General features: G+C 31.8%; 3 protein-coding genes across 4 annotated transcripts in view; 1 reads left to right on the top strand and 2 right to left on the bottom strand.

The window, feature by feature from the left end:
- Positions 1–635: 635 nt before the first annotated feature.
- LOC112513507 (LOB domain-containing protein 15) lies at positions 636–2,459 on the bottom strand. The gene is made up of 3 exons (XM_025119793.1): positions 2,430–2,459; positions 1,866–2,145; positions 636–1,126 (listed from the first exon to the last, which is right to left on the bottom strand). Exons 1-3 carry the CDS (start codon positions 2,441–2,443, stop codon positions 650–652), a joined length of 771 nt encoding a protein of 256 aa, XP_024975561.1. The 5' UTR covers positions 2,444–2,459; the 3' UTR covers positions 636–649.
- A 10,608-nt stretch (positions 2,460–13,067) lies between these two features.
- Positions 13,068–13,601, bottom strand: LOC112512229. Its single transcript, XM_025118096.1, has one exon. It carries the CDS (start codon positions 13,599–13,601, stop codon positions 13,068–13,070), a length of 534 nt encoding a protein of 177 aa, XP_024973864.1.
- An 11,149-nt stretch (positions 13,602–24,750) lies between these two features.
- The window catches only part of LOC112512502 (CBL-interacting protein kinase 2), a 4,945-nt gene continuing 2,033 nt past the window's right edge, over positions 24,751–27,662 (top strand). For both annotated transcript variants that reach the window (XM_025118498.1, XM_025118499.1), the window contains exons 1-2: positions 24,751–24,887; positions 25,640–27,417. In XM_025118498.1, the coding sequence (XP_024974266.1) occupies positions 26,022–27,389 (1,368 nt within the window). In that variant the 5' untranslated portion in view covers positions 24,751–24,887; positions 25,640–26,021 and the 3' untranslated portion in view covers positions 27,390–27,417. The remainder of the gene's footprint in view (positions 24,888–25,639; positions 27,418–27,662) is intronic.

The following is a 27,662-nucleotide window of genomic DNA, read 5'->3' as shown; positions in this document are numbered from 1 at the left end:
ATACGTTCTTATCTTATAGGTCCATCACATATCCCAAAATCTCGAGCCTCGTGTCTCGCCACTAAAATGAAATTCTCACATCTTATCCTTTTCCACCAATCATATAAATACAGATAATCAGATAGAGAATATGAACCTAAATTCTGTAACTTTAAAATAAATGAAAATATGATACGTCTTAATTACATTCATAGAACATGAATGAGATGTGATAAATGTTGATTTTTTTTATTAACCTAGATATCCAACCCGCTTTGCGAGCCGACTAATCTCAGGGCAACCAAATGCTTTGCAAATAGCCTGGAGTCACTACATTTGAACCTCCGTGGCCACAAGGGGATTTCTATTCCTCCTTAGAGTTGAACCTGATACCTCTAGATACTTTTGACCTTTAGAGTCAAGTTCAAATCAATCAGGCGCCACCCTTTCCTTGAAATGTTGCTTTTTATCCTAAGAACATCAAGATCCAAAAATCTTGATTGATTTCCACACAAAAAAAGTGGGAAAATTAACAGAAAATAATTAAAACCCTACTAATTAATTAAGAAATAATCATTTAATCATTTTTTTTATAAGTCATGATCATACATAACAAAAACAAACAAAAAAAAGAATGAACTAGGGTTTCATATCATAATCATCATCATCATCAAGCAAAGTAGCTTGATACATTATTGTTAGGAATGGTGCTAGTACTATAACCAGAAGTGCTAGAAGGAATCCCGTAAAGATGAACAGAAGATGATGAAGAAGATGAAGACGACGATGAAGAAGAAGATGATATGACAATGGACGGTTGTGGTGGCGGTGGCGGCGTTGGCGGAGCTTGGATGGTCGACAGCTGAGCCGCCGTGATGCCGATGTGGCAAGAAGAAGCCAAAGTGGAGGCGATGATAATATTATTGATGTCATGATGAGTACTGTTAGCAGCAGCAGCAGCAACTTCTCTGTATTTATATCTCAAGATTTCAGACCTAACTGCATTCAGATCAGCTTGCAGAGATTGGATTTGTTGTTGTAACGCAGAGATTGCACCCATGCAACCATAGATTGGATCTCGTAGCCTCACATTTGCTTCATATACCAGACTGTTTGCTGCATCTGCTCTTTGGCTTTCAGGCACCTCCTAACAACATTCATCAAAAACCAAATACATATGTTATATTATAAACCCTAAAACGAATTATATGTGAATTATTGAAAAAATCGAAAATATGTGAACCGCCGTTCAAATGGATTAAGTTATCGTATTACATTATTTTGTTTCCATCTAAACCTAGTATTTGATGTATTGATTAACATATATCTGTTTTACAGTGTGTTTGTTTTATGTGTGTTTGGTTCATAATATGAACTTTTTTACATGTATTTTGTTTCACAAACATGTTAAGTTTTACACTGTAAAACAAATATATGTTGATTATATACCATATGAAAAAGAAAATGAAATAACAAATGATCCACTGGTTTTCAAGATTCTCAAATGACTAGCTCTCTTTATACATGATCATAATTAAAATGAGAACCCTGTTGTGAGAAATATTATCTTAAAGTATTGTTTTACATAATTTTTTCCATCTAAGGCTAAAATTAATAATGTATTCTTTTTATATCTATTCGGTTCACAATGTGAAACTTTTTAGTTGTATTTTTTGTTTCACAAACACATAAAAAAAATGTCACATTATAAAAGAAATACATGTTAATCAATATATTAAATCTAAACCCAAGCTAGGTGGAATGATATCATGTCAAATAACACATGATAGACCGCTCAAGGTTATTACAATTATATGGGTTTTCAAATGAATGTGATATATATAATAGTATTGAAGAATAAGAGGAAATATAGATATGATATATACCATGAGCAACTTAGAGACGTTGCTGGCACCAAAGATTTTGTGAACAGCAGCAAACTTATGGGGTTCATGAGGGGAGAAATAAGGTGAAAATGGACATTCTTCTGCACATCTTCTTCGCAGAAGCTTGCAGGCGGCACAGGGTGTGATGCTGTTCAAACTTCCTGCTGCTGCTGCTGGCATCAATATCTGTCTTCTTCCCATCGATGTTGTTGTCTTATTATTAATATATGCATCCAACACCTCTCTTTTTATCCTCTTCCCTGCATCATCATACACTTCCCTATATATATATAACACCACCATGCATCAATAACCACAATTACTCACAAATTTATACAACTTTTTTATTGATTAACATAATTTTTTGGTAAAAAAAGCTTTGGCCATCCATCAACCTGTAGCTTGTTGTATTTGGTCTCTCTATCTTCTTGATACAAATTAATTGATCATATATATATATATATATATATATATATATGTATGTATGTGTGTGTATCTATCTATATATATATATATATATAGAGAAAGAGAGAGAGAGAGAGAGAGAGAGAGAGATTGGTGTACCTTTCTCTGGACATTCAAGAAACCTGAAAATGAAGAGAGAGAGAGAGACAGAGAGAGAGAGAGGGAGGTTGAAGGGGGAGAAGAAGAAGAAGAAGCAGCATTCAAAGGAAGGGGAAAAATAGTGCTTTAAAGGCAAGGAAAGTAGTGAATTTCCAACATACATAAATATATATATATATATATATATATATATATATAATATTGATTAATTAATGTTAAGTCTAAGTTGGACTAAACTTATTTTTATTCATAGGTGATCTCATGATTACCCCAATAAAAATCTATAAATAAACCATAACGATAGTGTCTGATTGGTTTGAGCTTGACTCCGAAAGTCAAAAATAGCAGAAGGATACATGTTCAAATCCAAGTAGGAATAAAATCCCCTTGTGGCCATGAAAGTTTAAATGCGGTGACTCCGGGCTATCTGCAAAGTAGGTGGTCGCTCCAGGATTAGTTGGCTCGTATAACGGGTTGGATATCCTAAAAAAAAATCTGTAAATAATTTATTTATTTTCAACTATTTAATTTATCATAAAGTTTATATGTTAAAACTATAAGTAAATTGCTAATATTTGAATTTCAATTATATTGTTAAATATTGAATCTTGTTTTTTTGTCCTTGAAAGAAAAGATGGATCAGTAAGAATTAATACGCATTCAGAGGGCATAAAACGTTCATATAAAGGGAAATATATAAGGTGGTACGTCAGGATAACGAACAAGACAAGATGAGATGGTCGTCCAAGAGCGTGGACTACACTATTTGCTTGTCTATTAATAGCCTTAACCGAAAAGGAACCCTGAACGCGAACATATAACGTTAACGACTCATGATGTCACCAAACTTCTAAACGTCCTCGTCCTATATCGTCAAATATTGGATCTTGTTAATTAACAAGACTCGTTACTTAAAATTTTGTCTAAAGATCATAAATCTTCGTGATTCATGCATATAATGCATGTAGATTATATCGAGATCCATACGTTTTGTAGATTATATAGAGAGTAATAAAGCCAAAACTAATCATTTTAATTCATTAAGTACTTATAATTAATCCATTATTTTTACGAACATTTTTTATTATTTTTTTAAGAAACGACAATCAATTAAAGGTCTACATATCTCTAACCGTATCACGTCATTTTCACATCATAAATTTTCATTTTTTTTTAAGTATAAGATATTTATATACGACAACTACAAAAATAAACTCACACACTCTCCTCATATTTTATATGGTATTTTTCTGTATATTATGGTAGATTAATACATATATATGTTATTGTTGATTGGAATTTTCCATCTTTTAATTATATAGTTCATTGGAAAACTATTGATTTTTTTTAACGTATAATTTTTATATTTTTAAATCAAATTTTTTAATTTTAATTTAAAAGAAAATTTTTATTTATTGAAGGAGAAGAGAGCGCGTGTCAAAGATCATCCACGTGCGGGTAATTGCGGATGTTGACTTTTTGACAAGAAGCAGCTGTGAATTTGTCACACGTTGAAAAAACTATCCCTTTCCTTTTACGACTTCTTTGCTCAATTATTAACCCTAATTTTTTTATTTTACTAATATTGATATTTATTTATTTTAAGGAGAATTTTTTTTACAAACTCAAATATTAGTATAAATAATAAAAATTAAATAATTAAGATATTTATAGAAATTATAAAAGTTTGTTTATTATGATTTAAATATTTATAAAAAATTTATCAAAATTTATTTATTATGATCAATGTTTTATATTGTGAAACAATTGAGATGTGCACTGAATCATATATTTATTACACTAGTTAAACGTTTGAGATTGATTTTATAGTGAATTATGGATTTGGTCTCTATAATATGTTTATTATGGATTTGGTGCTTATGGTATTCAATTTGTTTTGGTCATGGTTCTTTTGACTAATGTCTACGTTAACTCCGTTAAATTAAGGATTGTTTTTAACTTTTTGCCTATTTTTTTGTTTTTTTTTTATAAAAAAAGTGAAAAATCATATTTTTATATATACACACATATATATAATATGACATCATAATAAATAAGATATCATTTAATTCTCGACAAACCACAGAAACCCAAAATTTTAATTTACTCTTAAATATATAACCAATAGTTAAAAATGTTATAACATATGAATGTTAAATGATTTTAGGACAAATTGCATGAAAAAATAACGTACTTTAACTTGATTCCCATTTTTGGTAACATACTTTCAAAACTTTTATTTTGGTACCTAAGATGTAAAGTTTTAAATATTTAAATACTCGGTCAACCAGTTGAAGAGTAATTTTAGATTAAAAAAAATCATGTTACTAGTCACGTTAGCAAATAATACTGAGTTGGATACCACATCACTCACCACATCAGCATGATAATCGGTTAATGCTTCAACTTGTTACCCGGGTACTTAAATGTTTAAAACTTTACATCTTAGATATCAAAATGAAAGTTTTGAAAGTACGTTACCCAAAATAGAAATCAAGTTAAAGTACGTTACTTTTTTCATGCAATTTACCCATTATTTTAACACATGAACAAATATAGCAGGTAAATTAATTAAAATGACCATTTTCACTATTTCTTTCACCTCTTAGCTACTTCTTTATAAGGTTTATTAAAATAGCCTTAGGTCTGCAATTTTAATTTTTTTGTAGACCTGGGTGAAAAAGTGTATTTTTTTCTTTCTTTTAGTTGGGTCTATAATTGTAGACGTGAGTTTTACGGACCTATGACTATTTTGATAAACATTGAGAAAAAATAAGTAGAAGGTGAAACGAACCCTAAAAAATAGCTATTTTAATAAATTTTCCAAAATAATACCATCATTTTCCCTTTTTGTTTTGGAATTGTATTTTTGTGAAGTTAAATGACATTATAATTCTTGTTTTAATTCCTATAATGATACCATATTTTTCTTTCTTTAATTGGTCAAACATTGGAGGAATCAATCTATTGGTTTTACACCAACCACTAAAAAACCTATAACTCTTATGGCAAGCGTTCAAATTGTTGCAACTATTGTTTATATATATATATATATATATATATATATATATATATATATATATAGAGAGAGAGAGAGAGAGAGAGAGAGATTGTTTCAAATACAACTCATCGTATTTGTACAACCAATACAATCCAATAAATTGAGATATTTATGGAAATAATGAAAGTTCATTTATTATGATTTAAATATTTATGAAAGATGAATACGGTTCATTAATTATGATTAATAATTTATATTGGAAAACAATCAAAACTTCTATGAAATCACATATTAATCAAATGAAATGGACGATTGAGATTATATTGTATTGGTTGCACAAATGTCAAGGGTTGTATAATAACCAACCTCTATGTGTGTGTGTGTGTATATATATATATATAAACCCTCTTATATTTGTACAACTAATACAACTCAATCTGAACCGTCCATTTAATTTGATAAATATATAATATTATAGAAATTTTGATTGTTTCATATTATAAAATATTGATCATAATTAATGAACCTTATTAATCTTCCATAAATATTTAAATCATAATAAATGAACTATCATCATTTCCATAAATATTTCAATTTATTATGTTGCATTGGTTGTACAAATGCGATGAGTTCACTTCTAAGAAAGAGATTCACTTAGAAGTATCTTATATACGTAGACGGAAACATGGGAAGTGCATGAATTTATTCCGAAAGAAGCAAAAGCAACAATACAGTTTATAAAGCTACAATATAGTATACTAAGCAAAGTCCTGCGGAAAGAGAAGTGAGATACAAAATAACCATAGCGTATGCATCGGATGGACTCATGTTTTAAGTTTTATATGCATCGGATGGACTCATGTTTTAAGTTTTATATGCATCGGATGGACTCATGTTTTAAGTTTTAGGACAAACGTTTGGGCCGAAACACAAGCTCAATCTACGACCTTAAGGAGCAAATTTGGGTGAACAGTTACAACGGGTTATAGAATCTTGAACAGTGCGAGTTAAGAAACCAATTGTGCAAATGATCGATTCACGCATGATCTCATGACCCATCATCGATGACATGCTTTCCAACGTTAGAACGAAAAAAGAAAATGAAATTAATAAGAAAATTGAATGACCAATATCTACCATGTTTGGATCATGAAAATACAATTTTATACGTTGTAAATGACTTTTGTGTTGAAAAAAAAATGGACAATTATAGAAAATTATATATATATATATATATATATATATATAATTTTGAAATTAGTGTTGTTTAGGTGTGCAAATTAATATTATAAAATTATTAAATAAGATTAATTTACATAGCCATATTTTTCATTAAATAATTTTAATTTGTTAAACATCAAAATCAACAACAATGACTATTATACTACTAAAAAAAACGGGTATTACCGATGGATTTTTATGGCGAAAATTCCGTCGGAAATTTCAGCGACGAATTTCCGACGGATCCCATAAAAGTAAAAAAAAATCAACTTTTGTATGACTTCTGCCCCAAATACGTCACTAAATATATCATATATCACATTTATTTATTACTAATGATTATTTAATTGTAATAATATAGTGCTCAAATTATCACTTTCAAAAACACATAAAACCCCACTTCATTCCATTCCTGAAATCAAGAAGGAAAAAAAAAAAAAAGGAAAAATGTCCATTTCTTTATATATTCCACCCTACCAAATATTAATAACGTTGTTTGTATAGAAAAAAAAAAAAAAAAACCATTAACATTATACACATGTTTATCAATACTAATATTTATATTTAGATAGTCAAAAACAACGGAATAAAAAAGAAGCGGATACCTCGACATGACATGAGTATGAAAGGGGTTCAAGAATCAGTTTTCTTTCTCTTGACCCATACGTCTTGACACAAGGTTAAATTTAACTAGAGCCATAACACAATAACTGGTTTTATTGCAGGAGAATTCATAAAAATAGAAGAATCAGAACGGATTACTTCCCATGTACCACTTATCATATCACTCGCAAATACGGTGGTTGATCTTTCATTTTTGTCATTAATGACGATGTTTATTTATTATTTTATGTAAAATCATATATAAACAGCTTTAAGACATTTTACATTCTAATTCTAATGAGTTGTGTACCCGTGCAATGCGGCGGGAGCCGTGAATTTTAACGATTTTGAAGTTTTATTGGTTTTATTAGAGAAGATTTAACGATGATATAAGTTACACTTGGTCTTTACATATTAATACAATTTGAATAAATAAGAGTTGTGGTTTCATTTACAGTGTATCGATGAAAAAAATTGTATGACAGTTTAAAATCCAATATATTTAAAATCCAACATATTTAAAAGACTCCACAAATGTGTTCGATTTACACCAAGAGCAAATAATCAAGAGATCGAGACCGAGACCGAGAGTTGTAAAGCAATTGAATAGGAGATGAATGAGTGAATACATAGAGGTATGGAAAGAAGACATAGAGGTATTGGGGGATGAGGAGAAGACATAGAGGTATGAGAGGGTGAAAACATTAGTGAAAGTTGTCAAAAGTATCTTGGGAACATGAAAAGAAAATGTAATAATGTGCATTAATAACTTATATTATATGTTATTTTAATTGTAGATTAATAGATTTTAAAACTGAATGCATAAAGTAATAATACTTAATACATTATTAGTTGTTTTTAAAACTTTATGCATAAATATATAGTACGTTAAATTTACTATTTTATATAAAATTACTTAATAACTACAAGTCTATTAAATCAATATCCATTAATTTAAAACTCATTATTATTAAAAATATGTTTGAATAAATTTATAATTTTTAATCTTTTTTTAAATGCGTTTGACCCGCTTCTTGAGCCTCAGAAATCGCACACTTGTTAAAATTTCATACCCTCTCACTCTCACCCAATTTAGCAACCATAATTTTCTTATTAACCCGAGTATCTAACCTGCTATACGAGTCAACTAATAACAGAATAACCACCCGTTTTGTCGGTAGCATAGAGTTACCGCATTCAAACCGAAGGAGATTTTTATTCTTCTTTGAATTTGAACATGCGACCTCCAGACACTTTCAATCTTTAGAGCTCAATCTTAAATCAATCAGACACAATCCTTGTGATTGTAACCATAATTTTTAGGATTCGTTTAAGCAGTTTTGGTTAATTTTATGGATATTGAAATTAACAGTCAGATAAATCTTATAGCAGTTTTATATATCTCTAGGAAACAAAAGGAAGTCCTATTGGTTGAGCTATTTTTCAAGATATATGCAAAATGCATAGGAATAGGATCTAAAGGTCAAAAGTACCAAGAGGTCTCAAGTTCAAATCCAAAGAAGAATAAAAATCTCTTTGTAGCCACGGATGTTCAAATACAGTAACTTCGAGTTATCTGCAAAGCAGATAGTCGTCCAGGGATTAGTCGGCTCACATAGCGGGTTAAATATCCAGGTTAATAAAAAAAAATTGATGTGGTTTCTATTTTGAAAACCGTATTTCAAAGTTCGCATTTAATGATATATAGTTTGAATTTGTATATTAGTATAATTTAACAAGGGGTACATAAATTGACAATTGGATCATTAAATGTTTAATTTGAAATATGGTTTTTTTTAAATAATAACCGAAGAAAGGTATATTTGTTTTTTTATGCAATTTGTCTTGTAGGGTTGTGATGCGTTGATTATTAGCTTTACAAAGTATTTGGTATAACTTTTAAAAACAATTAATGGGACGTTTATCAAACACTTATCCGGTAAGCGTTTATCGGTAAAATTTAACACTACCACTTACTTACCAGGTAAGACTTTAGTCCAGCAAAACGACATTGTATGCAACAGTTTACCCAGTAAGTGCTTACCATGATAAGAGTCGTCGCCCTCACTTACCGGGTAAGACTATCGGTCATTGTCTCCCTCTTACCGGGTAAGATTTTTGGTCCTTAACATATTCATACCATAAGGTAATTTGACTTAGTAAGCGCTTAACCGGGTAACGTTTGGTAAACGACCCCTAACACGGGTGCCAACTGCCAACCATACTAGTTAAATTGGTACCGATTTAAGTGGTTGCAATTACAGTTGATTGATAATACTTTACTGAATATGTAGACTTAGTTGATACATGGTATTAGAAGTCATGTACCATGGTATTGAATTAGTTATTTGTTTATTACTTTTTGTATTTTTGATATATTGAATTTTAAATGTTGTACGTTTTTTAACTCTTTTTCTGAGCATTTGAATTTTTGCAAGTTTTAGCACTTGCAATTAAAAAGCCTAAATATGATGTGTTATCTGTAAACTCAAAATGTCACTCAAAATTTGAATAAAATAACAAGTTTTCCTATATGTAACTTGAAGTTGGTACAAAACTAGTAGTAACATATACCAACCAAAAAAAAAAGTTGGTACACGGTATAAGATTTAGTGTACCAATATAATTGATTGGTTCATAGTATTGAAAAAGAAAAAAAAACTTGGTATCATACGAGGTTCGTCCCTGATTAAAATTCAAGGTTACAACTTATTATTGCATACACTCAACTTCTGTTTAAAACTTTTCAAATTTGCTCCTTTTTTGAACTGGAAGTTGTATTTAAGTTTCTAATTCTCGACTGACAATTAAAAATTTAAATTTTGTTGTATTTTTATAAATTGACGATTTTGTCCAGATAGAAAACAGGTGATGGGTCCAATCCCAGGTCTCCCACTAGCCTTAACAGTTGAGTTGAATCAATAAATGTCTTCTTATGTTAGAGGTTGTTTGTTTACCTCTTAATAGTTCCATTAAGAGGCAAACTATGAATCGTTAAGAGGTGATATTGTTTGGCAAAAAAAAGTTTGTCTTTTAATGGTTTTAAAACTCTCTGAATGATTTTGTATCATGTGTCTTCCTTAACCATTAAGCGCTCTAATTTTATTGTAAATAATTATCAAACAATTACCAAATAATTATATTTCATTTTGCACTATCATGAGAGCCTCTTAATCATTCTAATCATTTAATCATTCCGCACCGAACCATTCAACAACCGCTTAGTTTCGTGGCGGTTGGTTGAGACTGTCGGTAATAAACTTTTTACCCAAATTTCTGATATATATCAACGATTATAATAATTAATTTACAACAAAAGTTGTAAAAGAATCCATAAGATCGTTAACTTTGGTCTTTGGGTACTTTTAATTTGTTCATAATATATATGAGTTCTTAAATGAGTGAGTCCCTATAATGAGTATCTAATTATAATTGGATTAGATCGACAATTTCAGCAACTAAGTTGCTTCTTGGATGACAGTCTAAAATCCAATAAACTGAACCGATCCGATCCAAATATCATTCAATTAAAAAATATATATAATTAATGATATTCTACTTTTAGTTGATATTTATATGTAGTGTTTATTAAGAAATTACAAAAATATATGAATAATTAGGTGGCGTTTGTTTTTTAAGAGGTGCTGAAGTCTGATTTCACTTCTGATTTATAAGAGGTGGTTCTGAAGTCTGAAATCTGGATTAGTAAAATTGTTTGTTTTTACATTTAAAGTCTGAAATCTGAATCGGTCAAACTAACGCAAAAATATAAAACATAAATAATCTTTCACAAAAATATAAAAGATAAATAGTTTTTGCTAACAAATCTCTTTCAGCCCCCAAAATAAGAACCATTTGATAGAGAGCGGATTAGGATTAAGAGGTATTAAAGGATACGTTTATCACTTAAAATTTTAGAGGACATTTAGAGCTTTTAAGCTATTATTGTAGAAATAAAACAAATGCTCTTAATATCCAAACGCCTGAACAAATCAGACTTCAGAGGTATTAAGAGATAATTTTATAAAAACAAACAGACCCTTAGTTTAATGCGGAATTAATTTGTTGAATATAGGATTCGTTCTAATCCAATCCAATCATCCATTGGATTGGACCAATTATCGAATGTGAATTGAATTGCTGTGAATGGCAAAATTCAAACTCTAATATCTAAATCCATTATTTCAACCGATAAACACCCTAATTATATCTTTTAGCTTCTACAAGAAAAATATAACTGCAATAAATTCTTGGTGCTCAAGACATGTACAGTACAAACATCTAATGCATTGTACATAACAAGTCCCACAAAAACGGAAATGGACTCAAATAACCATTTTCCACACTCAAATTGTTCTTCGAACCATTTCCCGGGTTTACTTAAATGTCACTACTTCTGCAATATTCAGGTCCGCAACATTAACTAAAAGATAAAAAAGATCAAATTTAGCGAGTTTACAGTCGCTATTGCAGATTTGGCTCGCAGTTGGGACCTAGGCAGACTGAAAGTGCTTTTCGAACCGTGCTAGATAGTCACCTATCACACGGGACCATATCTCCCAAACAATCTTAGTACATATGGTGCAACGATTCCACATTTCGAGTTCGGAATGGGATCACGGTAGATTTGTGAATTTCTACCGTTCAGGTTTAGATCGTGAATAAAGAAAGATGAACCAATGGGATACCACTTTTCCAATCTTTTACATCCTCCAGCATTCCGCGGAGGCAATCATCCGGCTCATGAGGCAGATACAGACATGAGAATTTTGGGTGTCAGATTTCATTCTTACGTAGTTACGATCTACTTTAGTAGATCATATGGATGTCAAATAAGCGTGTCGGGTATGGCGGCTAAGAGAATTGCTTTGTAGATCTGTGTTGAATTTGAATTATTTTTTTGCCTTTTAGCCAAGTCCGTAATATTGCGAACCTGAATATTGCGGAAGTAGTGACATTTGGATAAATCCGGGAGAGAAATGATTAAGAAACCAATTTAGACGTGGAAAATGATCATTTGAGTCAATTTCCCCTTTTAAAATCACCTTTTTCCTCCTAGAATCGAATGACCGTTCGATTGCATCTGAATGATGTCATCCAGAGCCTACCAACATCCGAATAAGTTCGATTCTCATGCAAATCATCCAATTCTTAAAAGCAGCACTGAACTATAAATATTATAATTATTTAATCATTCTGCACCAAATCATTTAACCAGATAAAACCGGTGAGATTTAAAATCATATACAAGATTTTAGTATCAAGATTCAAGAAACACATTAAATCAAAATTCAAAAACACCCATAAAAAATAGTAAATTCAACTCAGCATGCATATTTAGCCACACGAACTTATCATGCACAAATGCTTCATATATCTAAAAAGCCATACTAAAAACCCCATAATAGTTTGATTCCATCTTCTAATAAGCCAGTGATCTTAGGGCTAGAAACATTTATTTCTTGAGTTAAGAGTATTGAAGGTACAAAATACTCAGAGGTACGAAACCACCATGAACAATGTTCTTCATGACTGAAACAAGATCTCGTGGGGCACCTTTGGTACGCGGGATAGGACAGACTGAACAAAAACTTATTGTTCCCCGTTTGCTGTGACATCAGACTGAGCGAGACAAAAAGAGGTGGAACATTAACATAAAATATCAGACAAGATTGGTAAATTACTATATAAACCATGTCAAGTTAAAACCTTTCGTAATTCTTTTATCTGTCTACCGCACTTTCACCTGTTGAGTCTTGTCCGGTTCAATCCAGTGCGGTCCCATCTGCGTAGCAAACGCACCCCCGATGACCCTATTTACTACGCCTGATACGGAAACAAATTAGAGTTGAAACTGGTGATTTGTGCCGATCTTGATCTTCAAATGATTTCTTATGGCTTTGCCTGTGGTTGTTGGGGGTATATGGAGATGATGCAGAATCTGAATATGACCAAGTGGAGAACAAAGAAGATGATTCTGAAGAAGCCGGTGAAGCAGGAGAATTGTGGGTTTTTCTACTGAACCTAGGGAGGACAGCAAGAAGAATACCTCCTTTGGATTTTGAGGTCTTCTTGTTGGGTGTTTTGGGGGAGTTGAAGAGAAAAGATGGTGGCGGTGTGAGCGGCGGAAGTGGGGTTTCGTGAAACCCCACTCTAGGTGTACCTGGTTGTGATTCCCATTTGAATGGGACAGCAACCGGTGCACCACCATAATACACTTCTACAGAAGAGTGATGCATTGCCATCATCTCGTTCGATAATCGCCTTGAGCTCGTGGAGAATCGCCTATCCTCCCGTGTTTTAACGCTCTTCGTCGGAAGGTCGGAACTACTGGAGAGGGTTTTCATCGGTTTCTTGATGACTTGAAGCTCAAGTCACTCTAAAAATATTTGAACGTTTAGAAAACAATAGAAAGCTATAGACTAAAGAGTGGTTGGGTGCTTTGAAATCTGCATTATGAAATTCTCACATAGGGATATGGGCTTGGTTACTATAATATAGTTGGGTTCTAAATATACATATATATATATATATATATATATATATATATATATATACACACACATAAAGAGAGGTTTTGGAAAACTTCCTAAAAAATAAAATCCGAAAAACACACTAGTAATCTTCATCCGTATAGTATATACATGTAAGTAATTTTTTCAATATGCACATGTGTATAGAAACCAAGAAATATCTTTAATTACTTGCATGCACATGTGCATACCATACAGATTAATAATTAGGGTGTTTTTCGGTTTTTCATTTTTTTGAGTTTTTCTGTGAACCTCATTCTACACTTGTTACACTTCTTACCTTAATTCTCCTTCTCACATGATGATTCGCATATAATATATATATATATATATATATATATATATATATATATTTTTTCTCTCTCCCTTCTCATACACACTGACACTGACATGTTAAGGCTCCTAGAAGAGCTTCCTATTCATGTGAGTACCCCAAGAAACAAGCTTTTTGGATCTTTTTATATTGAAAATGTAAGTTGAATCTAGAGTCAAACATAAAAGTTGATATAAAAAAGAAGCAAAGATAAATAAAGGGTTGCTATAATCTTGAAGGTATTAATGAGATATGCAGGTTAATTATATAACATGTGAGACCGCCATTGTAGCAAGAATCACAAATTCTTAAATGAAGATCCATGTGCCACTCAGTTGATCAGGCATTTTCTAGTGTGCAGGTGCAACCCTTAATTGAGTTCATATGGTAAATCCTATTCTTATATATTGTTAATCAAAAGTCAACCTGTTAATCATGATGCAGTTATCTTTTAATCCAATAACAGATAAGCTAGCCATGTTTAGTAAAAACCAATGTTTTAAATGACGTGAGGCGTGACATGGCGACGAGATCAAGCCTTACGAGTAACAGCAAGGCCACGGTGTTTTTCAAGACATGCGCTAAGGCGGCATATGCATGCATATTTGTATGTGTCTGTGTATAGATATACCTGTGTATGTTAGTGTTCTGAATAATCCAATAGAACAACTTAAATTCAATATATATAGTTAAAAAATAAAAAGGAAAGATCAAGCTTATAAGAAAATGATATCAAAAATGTGAAATCGGGATTAAATCTCTTGAGTCTCTTTACTCATTATTTTCTTCAATCTTCAAAGAACTCATGTTCGACTCTTTGTCATGTACGAGAACGAGAGTAAGGATTTACCTATTTAGGATTTTAGTTTATATATCTCATTTTACTCTTTATAATTTAAGTGAAGTGTTATACAGAATTATCATTTTGTCCCTGCATATATATATATATATATATATATATAAACTAATAGAAAATCCATGCCTTACAAAACAACGCGTTGTAATATGCCATAAATCATTGCAACAAAAGTCAAGACTTAAAGTGGAGCCATAGGGGTTAATGTGGCACCGAAGCCAAGCCTCAGTGCCATAACGGGCCAAAACGAGGCCATAACAAGTTATTTAGAACCATGGTAAAACGAGCTGATACACTGATAACAATATAAAATGACCTAAAAATAACATATTGGAAAAAGTAAGAAAAGAAATATAAGTGGGAAAACCAGAAAACCCTTCGTAGAACTTATTGAAATGATACTCGAAGTAGTTTTTCAAAAAGTTCATTTACAGCTAACTAAACGAGGTTTTCTCAGTGAACTCGAAAGGTAAGCTAATTTATGGTTGCCAAACGGTCTGAATGAAGGAACTAATAGGATTTATGAGTTACGATATGCAACCATGCTCATTTGTTAGTAATGCAAGATAATTGACTAACTCGTATAGTAATTAAGTTGCTGTCATTTGATTTGATTCATCAACTTCCCTGTAGCCAAAGTCTACTATAAAATGGGTTAATTCTACTACGCGACTACATATTGTTGTTGATCGGTCGTTTTCCTTCCATCATCAACATTTATTTGAAAAAGGAACTTAACTTGTGAATTCTTAGTTCGTAAGTAAGGTTTGGGACTTTAGGGTGATCACGTGTGTTCAAAACTCAAGATGCACAGCAGAGATGATTAGAATTAGTAACTCTGGCATCTAAAGGAAGTAACGGACCCAAGAATTTTTGGATACGGTGACACCCTATAAAACGGTTGCACCTTCTAGAATAAAACGGTTGCACCTTTCACGAACCTAATTTTTTTTTTTTACCTTACCACAGAGGAACAATACGGTGGCACCTGTCACCTAATCCGTCTATGGTAACTTGTGTAGTTTTTTTTTCTTTTTCTTTAACCGTGGGTGTTCTAATCAGTTTGTACATATCTCGACTAATACCATGAAAATCTCAATGGTCTTGAAAGGGACTTGGTGCTTATAATATGCAAATATTATAAGAATAGTGAACAGAACAGACAAACTACCAACAAACCAAGAGACTGTAAAAGGGTTCCAGTCTTCTGGTTCTCTGACCTTTTACATGCTTTCTGATGAAGCTATCTTTTAATAGAATAAGAACATATCCCAGATAAATCCCTCTCTTGATTGTAATTAAATCATGGTAATGCATTATTATTAGCAAGTATTAGCACACGAAACTAGCAGGATAGCATATATAGGAATGCAAGTTACAAGGGTACATACCTAATTAAGGGTCCAAAACAATGAACAAAACATGTTGTTCGAGCCCGGGTCGGCTAGACTTGAATCGTTTTTCTCGATATATATTGAAACATTTTTATCTGTTCTCAATGGCTCTTTTGGAAAATAATTGTCTAGCTACAGTCATAGAATTATTGGCCACAACATCTCTCAGACATTTTATCAAACACCTTCTTCTCAACTCTCAAATTTCCAACATCCCATAATAATCCATGTATGCTAATTATACTGAAAAATCCATTTCAATATCTGAAAATCAAACGCTTTCCCTAGTTCCGAAGCACAAACACAATCTCAAATAATGATTCCGTATGAATTATATGCGGAACAACAAATCAAAGGGTCCAATTTTTGCGAAGTGGAAGGAGGAATGTGTGAAAATAGAAAACATTGCTGATTTGCAGATCAAGTGCTTTGAATATTGAACCAAACTCATACGGGTCATTTTACGTTATCGGATGAACATGATAACGATTAAGAATTTTGTCCGACATGAACAATTACAAGGATCAATTTCACGGTAAATAATAGTAATGATTCTTACACGATAAGTACTTTAATAGACTAAAACCTTATTCGATAAGTTAAGTTAAAGTTTACTTGTAAGCATCAAATCATTCAAACGTTCATAAACTTGTTTTATTTTCCAAAAAATGAAACAGATCATTATTTTAGTAATAATTTTCGTAATTATATTTAATATTAATTTAATTATGAAATTATAAAAAATAAAAAATAAAAATTTAACCTTTCAATCCAACTCATTGCCTCGCCATAGGCTCTTCTATTTATTTTCCCACCGATTTTAATTGTATTATAAATATCAAAATTTAAGTTTAATAGATTTTCTATTTTCGATATTTTAATATTAATTATATTATAAAAATATTTAATTGATTTAATATTTTAAGAAATTTTTTAAATAAATTTGTATAAAGTAAAAAATATTTAATTTGATCCGCGGAATAATAACAACAACAATTTCTCGATTTTAGATTTTGACGAATACTTAATTCAAATAAAAATAAATCTATAATATCTTTATTTTCTCTATTTTAAAATTATACCGGAGATTGCATCTTAAGTGTAAATTAATACTTTAGACAGCCTTGGGGGTTGTTGTAGCAAAATTTTTATTTTAAAACCAATTTCGAATCTTCCCTGGAATGTGTCGCTCAGTTAGTAAAGGGACGAACGATTTTGCTCAAATACGCAACGAGTTTAAGTTTGTATCCTATGGAAGATGGCCATATGATCCCCTTAGCTAGACTTAGTCACTGAGTTAGTACTGAAATGTCTCTTTGCATGTTTTTGTTATATCTAGGAAACAGATTCCGTGTTGCACCGGTCAAGTTGCCGGTATTCAACCTTTTGCTCAAAAACCAGCTTCGAATCTCAAACGATGATGCGGAAAGTTAAAGAAGTTAGAGATAAAGATACAAAGCAGATGGTTTTGACTGGTTCACGAGCTTGTCGTTTTTCTTCAAACTCCTTAAAACGACGATCCATTAAATATGAGTTCTTCTAGGTAGGATTAATATTACAATTATTTTTATAATAAAAAAAAATATCAATATGAATCACGCTACAATTAATTTATGTATCAAATCTCTCTCATAAGAGTGTTTGGTTAAGATGGGTCAAAGTAAACTACAAATTTACTTCATGTGATTTGTCAAAATCAAAGTTTTTTTTTATCTATATAGTTTCGAAATTACGAAGTGACTACTGTAATTTGTAAAAGTTTTCGGATTTGGTCCCTCATTTGAATGTCCGTTAAAATATTCTATTAAATGAGGGTCATTTTCGGTTTTTGGTCGAGATTATTGTTCTTTATCCGACCAAAAACCACAAGGACCAAAATTATAAAATTGATTTTGATCAGGTAAAAGATAAAATATCGACAAAATGACGAAAATGTCTTACATTAACAAAAAAATAAATTAAACGGCTGTTAGAAGGATGGACCAAATTTGGATAGTCATATTATAATTTCAAAACTACAAGAACATAAAGTGTTGGTTCTTACAAACCACATGGACCAAATAAATTGTTGGTAAACATTTTTTATCTGGTAGGCATTTACCGATAAAAGTCTTCTTCTCACTTACCGCGTAAAATTCTAGGTACTTGCTATACCTCTTACCAGGTGAGATTCTTGATTCTTGTCATACTCACCCGGTAAAGTAAATGACATCCGATAATCACTTACTCGATAAAAATTTGATAACGAGCTCCTAAATAATACGTATGTCGGGAATGAAACATTTGAACGTCCGGTTTTACCATATCAAATTTTCTTTTGCGTTAAACGCAATCATCTTGGTACTTTATGAAGCTACCATGCTTAAATAAGATTGCATGCTTTTCTTCCTAACGATAAAAGTGAATTATTCTTTGTGGCTTGTTTTTTTTTATTGTTTTGGTCCCTTATTTCAAATTTGCTACTATGTACTTTTGTTCAGGTTTAGTCCTTTTTATTAGGGGTGTTCATGAGTTGGGTTAATCGAATTGAAGACATTTAAACAACCCAACATAATGCTTGCGGTTTGAAAGATCTTAACCCAACCTAATGTTTGCGGTTTGAAAGATCTTAACCCAACCCAACCCAAACCGTACGGGTTGGTCGGATTGATACTTTGGTACATTAAAATATTCTTCTAACATTGAATATGTTATTTCTCTACTAATAATTTTTTTTTCATTATCAACCATTTGATACAACTTATCCATACTTTTTACGTATATCACACTCAGTTAATTTTCTCAATTTACATATATATGTTCACGGTTACTGAACATATAGATGAATGTGTTATATATAGATGTGAATAGATCGAAAATATGTGTATATGAAGAGCGTACGTGATAGTGTAATTGTCTAATGTATATATTAATATAAATTCAACAATCATATTACGGATATCGGGTTCATCGGATTGAGTTGAGTTGAGTTCAAATAATAGTAACTCAATATCAACCTAATACCTACGATTTGAAAATTTTACAACTCGATTAGACATCGCGTTGCTTCGGGTTGAGTTATTTCGCGTTACGTTGGGTTGGGTTAATCGGGTTGGCTGGGTTTTTGAGCACCCTTACTTCGTACTAATGATTGTTAACTTTTATTTATTAAATGAGGGATATATTTTTTCCGTTTTCTCATATGTTATTCTAAAAAAGTAAATAAATATATAATAATATAGGGACTTAATCATTTTAAAACTCTAAATTTTTTTAGATACGCGATAACTTCTACCTTAAGGTTTTGTTTCAAATGATTTTATTCTATCTAAGTATACTATTTAATATATAATTAACGTATGTTTGTTTTATAATGTGTTTGTTTCATATGTATTCGGTTCACAATGTGAAACTTTTTTACGTGTATTTTTGTTTCACAAACACGTCAAAAATGTTCAAATTGTAAACCGAGTACATGTGAGAGAAACTCATAGATCTCATGATGAAAAACGAATCATATGAAATAGCACATGATATACTAGTTCTCAGGGATCTCACAATTTAGAGGGTTCTCAAAAGAAAGTCCCTCATAATATATATATATATATATATATAAGGGTTAATTTATATAAGGACCGAAAAAATGTTGAGAACCTTGAGGAGTAATCTAATCCATATATCAGTTTAAATCAAAGGTCATTAAAAAAATATAATTTTAATAAAATGGTGAAATAAGGGTATTTTTGTTGAATTGGAAGTAGGGGAAAATGTCTTTTGTTAAAATAATAAGATTATAACCACATTTTTAATCGCACCCTTCAATCATCTCGTCTGACGTTAAGATCCGTTCTCTCATTCTCTACTAAATAAGTAGTGTGATCCCCTACTCTAATCATTTTCTTCGACGCCACCGGCCCTCTTTATCCGATTATTTTCTCTAGCAGTTTCCATTCTTTGTGTTGTCAAAACAAAACAAGGGTGGTGTCTGATTGGTTTGAATTTGGCTCCAAAGATCAAAAGTACCAGGAGGTCCAGGTTCAAATTCAAGGAGGAATAAAAATCCTCTTGTGGTTATGGAGGTTCAAATGCGATGACTTTCGCAGGTGGTCAGCTCGCATAGCGGGTTGGTTATTCAGGTTAATAAAAAAAACAAAAGAAAGGCAAAGAGAAATAGAGGCCACAAAAGGGAGCTCGATGTAAACAACACGAAAAGCTCACGGAACCCATCTCCATCTTCCCCCTTTTGGCCTTCCCTTTCTTCGATAAACCGATCTGTATGTATGTATGTATGTATGTATGTATGTATGCGGTCTTTTTATCAAGACCACACTTTTCTAGTGTTTTTATTCTAACTTTTGTACGATTATGAAGATAACGATCAATTATCCTACTCGCTTATCGTTTAAATGATTGGATTTTTAAAACTATAATCACTCAAAAATAAAGTGAATTCGTTAGTAATTAATAAATACATGAATCTTTGCCAAATCATAAAAACTCAAAGTAAAATATTCAAAATATATTCAATTGGATTTAAATATCTATACTATATTATAAAACATTTGACAAAAACTTTTAAAAACTATTTTTTATGCATGAAGTACTGTTTATTGATGTGTATTACTTAAAAATTCAAGATTACAAGTAAATTGTGCATAAGTACAACTTATAAAAACTCTATGTTTGAAGTCGTGTAACTAACTGCGGATAAACATAATAAAATAAAGGATAAAATCACATTTTAAAATATAAAAAATCTAAAATATAATTAGGATAATTGTTGAGTTCTAACATAATACTTAATTATTATCTTTATAAAAAAAATATATTATTAAACCTAAAGTAAGTTAAAGTAAATTATAATAAAAAAATTGAATTAAAAAAACATATAAACAAGAACTTTTAAATAGTTAATTTGATACTAATATTGATATATTTTTTTGCAAATTTTATATGATATTTTTAAATTTATATTTTATTTAAAAATAAAAACATTATCACTTTCTCAAAACTACATAAAATCGTATTTATGTCGACATTGATACAAAATAAAACGAAACATTGAAATGAAAATGTGAATCGATGCATTACACGAGTACCATTCTAGTTTTATTAAATAAACGTGCTAAATTAAAATTTATTTTTAGGCGAAAATCTTTCAACATAAATATGAATAAATTGTTTGTATTTTGTAATTGTTTTTAACTATCGAATAAAACAACATTGATCATATTAATCTGAATTTAAATTAATGATTTTTATATGTCATATAAAATAAAATAATCTTATTTTATTTATTAAATAAAATAATCTGAATTTAAGTTGTGTTTTTATATTAGAGAAATTGGAATCATGTGAGACAATTCTGCTTTTCTTAGACCTGTGATATCATATAACGCTGGACCTTCAATAGTTTTTGTATCTTCACAATGTTTTTGTGATAAAGTTTTAATGTTATTTATACATTTATGAAAACACACTGGTTTTATATGAAACCAATCGTATATTAAAGTCAAGTAATTACTAAAACAATCCAATTATTTTATAGGGCAAATTGCATGAAAAAATAACGTACTTTAACTTGATTCCTATTTTGGATAACGTACTTTCAAAACTTTCATTTCGGTACCTAAGATGTAAAGTTTTAAACATTTAAGTACCCGAGTAACTGGTTGAAATATTAACCGATTATCATGCTGATGTGGCGAGTGATGTGGTATCCAACTCAATATTATTTGCTGACGTGGTCAGTGACGTGGATTTTTTTAAATATAAAATTAGTCTTTTTTTTAATATAATTTTAGTCTTCAAGTGGTTACCCGGGTATTTAAATGTTTAAAACTTTACATCTTGGGTACCAAAATAGAAGTTTTGAAAGTACGTTACCCAAAATAGGAATCAAGTTAAAGTACGTTACTTTTTCATGCAATTTGCCCTATTTTATATTACTAGAAGTGTACTCGCACAATGCAGCGAGATACATCTCAATTTTACGTTTCATTTTTTTTTGTCTCAGTCGATGTTATAAAAAATAGAAAAAAACATTGATATTAGTACCAAAATGACTTTAAAATTTATTCTTTTTTGTGTATTTATTCAATTCATTTTTTTTTTGGTTTAATAATATAATCTTTTATAAATATAAGAATTAAGTATTTTGTTAGCACTCAATAATTATCCTAGTTATATTTTAATTTTTTTTGTTTAAAATGATATGTTTATCCTCTATTTGATTATGTTTATCTGCAGTTAGTTACACGAATTCAAATATGAAGCTTTAATAAGTTGTACTTATGCAAATTTTACTTGTAATCTTAATTTTTAAGTAATATGCATTAATAAACGGTACTTCATGCATAAAAAATGGTTTTTAAAAGTTTTTGTCAAATATTTTATAATATAGCATAGATAACGGAATTATCATCATGGAATCTTTCCGTTTTAATCCTTGGTTTCAAAGTTGTTCATCTACTTCAACGCCACAAAACGTATTACAAATTGATAACTTGTAAAATTGGCAACCCCGAACATTAGTTGATTTGGTATTTTTAAGTAAATTAAGGGGTGTTTATCAGATGCTTACTGGTAAGCGTTTACCATTTGTAAATTATCTTTTTGAGTGAGCATAGTAAGGATTGAGAATCTTATCCGATAAGAAGCATAGTAACCTAGTGGTAACGATTTGGGCATGGCATAGTCATGAACCCGAGTTCGAGTCCTGGGAGGGGAGTGTTGGCGACATTTAAATAGGGTCATGCTTTGCCTCCAAATTTGCCAGGGATTAGTCGGGCTTTGGCCCGGACACCCTTCAAAAAAAAAAAAAAAAGCATAGTAATGACCGAAAATCTCGTCCGAAAAACACTTACCTGGTAAAAGACTGCTTACCCGATAAGAAGCATAGTGAACGTACTTATCTGATAAATATTTAGTAAAAGAGCCATAAGTATAATGATTTTAAAAATGAATAACATTATATTCTCCTGAAAATACTCGTGAATGATGTATTTAACTCATTTAAAAAAAAAATCTAAACATCATATGACGTTATTAAATGTCATTTAGAAAAGATTTTTGTAATAATTTTTTTAAAAGGCAACCAATGTTATTAAGAAACAAAAAACCCCACAAAGTGAATACAAAAACCACTTAACCATAGGGGTGGTGTTTGATTAGTTTAAGCTAGTGTTTCAAAGATCAAAAATACTTGGAGGTGTCATGTTCAAATCCAAGGAGGAATAAAAATTCCCTTGTGGCCATGAAGATTCAAATGCGATGACTTCGAGCAGGTAGCTGCCCTGGGATTAGTCGGCTAAGATAGCGGGATGAATATCTAGGTTAATAAAAAAAACACTTAAACTTTGGGCGTTAGCTCAACTAATAAAAAGGTTTGGGCCTTTGATGATCCTTCTGAGAAGTCACCGGTTCAAGTCAGACCACTGAGGACTTTTCCTGGTTGTACTCCAAGGCCCCTGGATTAGTCGAAATGAGCACAAGCTAGCCTCGACCCCCATGGTTAACAAAAAGAACTCACTTATACTTTATTCAAGATACATAAATAAACCCAAAAAAGTACAGGGGACACCAACACCCAAACAAGCGCAAAACAGAACAATAACAAACGAAAAGAGAGACCAAAACTAAACAAGAACACACCTGAAAGATCAAGGCCTATATGTATGTGGGAAGAAATTGAATGAATTGATCATTGTATAATCCGGTGCGAGATGTTTTTGATGCGTGGACTAAGGTCTTCGGTTGGTGGGGCTTGGACTCCCCCAACGTGGTCTTCATTTATGACAATATATAGGGGGTGTTTAGGATTGCTTATCTGAAACAACTTATGTTTTTCTATAAAAGCACTTATCAATTTATTATAAGTTAGAATAGTTTAATTACTTCAAAAACTTCTTATTACCGGTTTGAAACCGGTATAAGTTGTTTATCCAAACACTCAAAAGTGCTTATTACTGGTGTTACACAAGAATAAGTCAATATGTTCTTTTTATAAACAATCTCAAACACCCCCATAATGTTCGTAACATACTCACTTTAAAATAAAGTAATACAAGGACACGTTTTTGTTTCTTTTCAAGTGTTCTGTTGAATCAATAATTATGTGACGATGTTGTTGTGAAAATGACATATCAAGTAAGTCACACATAGTTCTATTTTCGTTTATCGACTCGTGCAATATGGATTCAAAACTCAAAAGTACGAATTTGTTGTTCCTGTGGGCTAACTCCGTCACTTCTTATTTTGTATAGAGGTAGAGTACAATGAATCACAAAAAAGAATTGTTAAAAAAAGCAAACGATAAAAGTAGAGGGACAGAAAGTGTAAATTTTACAAACTTGCAACGAGGAATATTCAAGGTCCAACGGGACATATAAAAGAGCTCACAAAACCTTCCGTAAAGGCGATGATCAAGTGCATGTGTAAAGGCCATCTGAATTGATCGTGTCTCTACGGAAATCACACAAATTTAGCAAAATATGTATTTGAATCGATCAAGCTTTTGCCTCCATTGATGCACGTCTCGAGCTCTATAAATGAAACAGGTAAATTGACATCGGTTTTTTCCTCTTTAGCCTTCGGTTCAGTTGTAGCATTTGGAATGAATCACAATCGAATCGACGATGTTGTTATTACTCACGACGAGTAGATTAGCTTGAATTCGTCATATGTATTTTCGTTATGTTGAATTGTTGTTCCTGTCTGTGAGTATGATACACCTTTTCTTTGTTATGTATGTGAATCGGAAAGCGAAACAGAGAAATATTTCGTGCTTCCATCAAGAGAAGATCAATTACTATTTCATTGATTTGGTACTTATTACCTTAGAGATTAGTCTTACATTTTATGGTTAGGTCGAGTTCTTCCGGTTTAAGTTTAGGTTTTTGGTTTGCCTGATAACCTGGAAGGGTTGGTTATTATGGCTTAAACGCTTTGAATGGTTCTTGATTTCTCCAGAAAACCTATTTGCCATCTGTAAGAATTTGCTCACCACATTAAATTCTACAGTAGTTTATAGAAATAGAATGGTGTTGGCTTTAAATGTTTTAAAAAGGTCCATGTTGATTTTCCATTTTATGCATACTTGTTTATATGGAGTTTGAACTTTTGCAGACAAAAGCTATTTTCAGGGCTGATAAGTTCATCTCTAGAAGTAATCAAATGTTTCTAGCAAAGAAGTTAAACATATATGACGAGAAGGTTTTCATTCAAATTATATTCTGCCTGCTAATCTTTGACATGATATATCTTGTATCTAGAAGCGTAAACATATTCGTTTTGGGGTTCTGATGTTCAGGCTTGGATCTCGTGTTCGTTGCTTCTGCTTGGTCATTAACTACTGCGTTTAGAGTTCCTTCATCTGCCTGCATATTGCAGTATTCTGCATTCTTTTGGTGTTCCTTCAAAAAGAAAGCAAGGGAATGCTGAAAGATGTGCCTGAGGTTTCATAGGCCTTCTTTGGAATTCCACTAGAATTGCCGTGCTTCATCCCTGATGAGACTGGGAATAATATGTTCTGCTACTGGAAACAAATCCCATTACAGAATGGTTGCTTTATTGGAGCATAATCTTTCTGAAGATTGAACTGCTTTGTTTTAGAAAATCTTTCTACATAGTAAAGATCGAGGGTAGCTTATTAGTCTCATATATCATATATTAAGATTTGGTATATAAGAAATATGGACATTAAAGGGAATATCCTGATGGAGAGATACGAGTTAGGGAGGTTACTAGGTCAAGGGACGTTTGCCAAGGTTTACTTTGCTCGTCACTTAAGAACAGGCCAAAGTGTGGCAATTAAGGTAATAGATAAAGATAAGGTTTCAAGAGTTGGGCTTATTAATCAGATCAAGAGAGAAATATCTATTATGAGACTAGTGAGACACCCTAACATCTTGCTGCTTTATGAAGTCATGGCTACCAAAACCAAGATATATTTTGCCTTAGAATATGCGAAAGGTGGGGAGCTCTTTGATAAGGTGGCCAAAGGAAAGCTAAAAGAACATACTGCTCGTAAATATTTTCAGCAGTTGATCAATGCTATTGATTTTTGCCACAGCAGAGGGGTCTATCATCGCGATCTGAAGCCTGAAAACTTGCTATTAGATGAGAATGAGAATTTGAAGGTTTCTGACTTCGGGTTAAGCGCCCTTGCTGAATCCAAGCGTCAAGATGGGATGCTGCATACCACTTGTGGGACCCCTGCCTATGTGGCTCCGGAAGTTATCAATAGGGGAGGCTATGATGGGGACAAGGCCGATGTTTGGTCTTGTGGGGTGATTTTGTATGTTTTACTAGCTGGTTATCTCCCATTCCATGATTCAAATTTAGTGGAAATGTATAGAAAGATTGGCAAATCAGAGTTTAGAATTCCGAATTGGTTTCCCCCCGAGGTACGGAGGTTGCTCTTGAAAATCTTGGATCCAAATCCCATCAGTAGAATCTCAATTGCCAAAATAAAGGAAAATCCATGGTTTCAAAAGGGGAAAATTGCCAGAGAACCGAGAAATGAGACTGAAAATAAAGTGTTGGTTCCTCCTCCAAGTTCAGATGGAGCTTCAGGCTCCTCCATTACAGATCCTGAAGAAAACCAAGAAGTGATGAATCCCCCAAACATGAACGCATTCGATATTATCTCCCTCTCTCCAGGGTTTGATTTGACAGCATTATTCGTGGAACCCCGGCAAAAGAAAGAAGCAAGATTTACCATTTGGCAACCTGCGTCCATTATCATCTCCAAACTGGAAGACGTTGCTAAACTTCTGAGGATGAAGGTGAGCAAAAGAGAAGCTGGGTTGTTGAAAATTGAAGCATTGGACGAGGGTAGAAAAGGCATTTTGTCAATTGATGCAGAGATATTCGAGCTCACTCCATCCTTCCATTTGGTGGAGGTGAAGAAATCTAATGGAGATACACTCGAATATCAGAAGGTAGTAGATGAAGGTTTAAGACCTGGACTTGAAGATATAATGTGGGATTGGCAAAGTGACGAACAAGCACCTCCGCAACAAGAGCAACAAGTACAACCACAGCAGGATCAGTTGTAGGGATTTGGATCCATTGCCATTATTTCAGGTATCTATCTAATACTTGTACATGTTTATCTCTTTATAATCTTTATCTAAAAAGTCATTACTTGGTATATATATGCTGCTGTAATGATCCATATTCATGCTTAAGATGTCCTTTGCCTTCAAAGAGTCCAATTACTAGAAACCATACATACTGTTGTGCCATAAGTCGAAAGAAACAAGTCCCAAAACGCTTCGACTGATCATACAATACAATATATTCAGTAATAACCTCGAGGTTGCCTGTGC

This window comes from Cynara cardunculus (genome assembly GCF_001531365.2).
Source record: "Cynara cardunculus var. scolymus isolate 2C chromosome LG 5, CcrdV1, whole genome shotgun sequence".
Lineage (NCBI taxonomy): Eukaryota > Viridiplantae > Streptophyta > Magnoliopsida > Asterales > Asteraceae > Cynara > Cynara cardunculus.
This window is presented reverse-complemented; position numbering and strand designations above follow the sequence as displayed.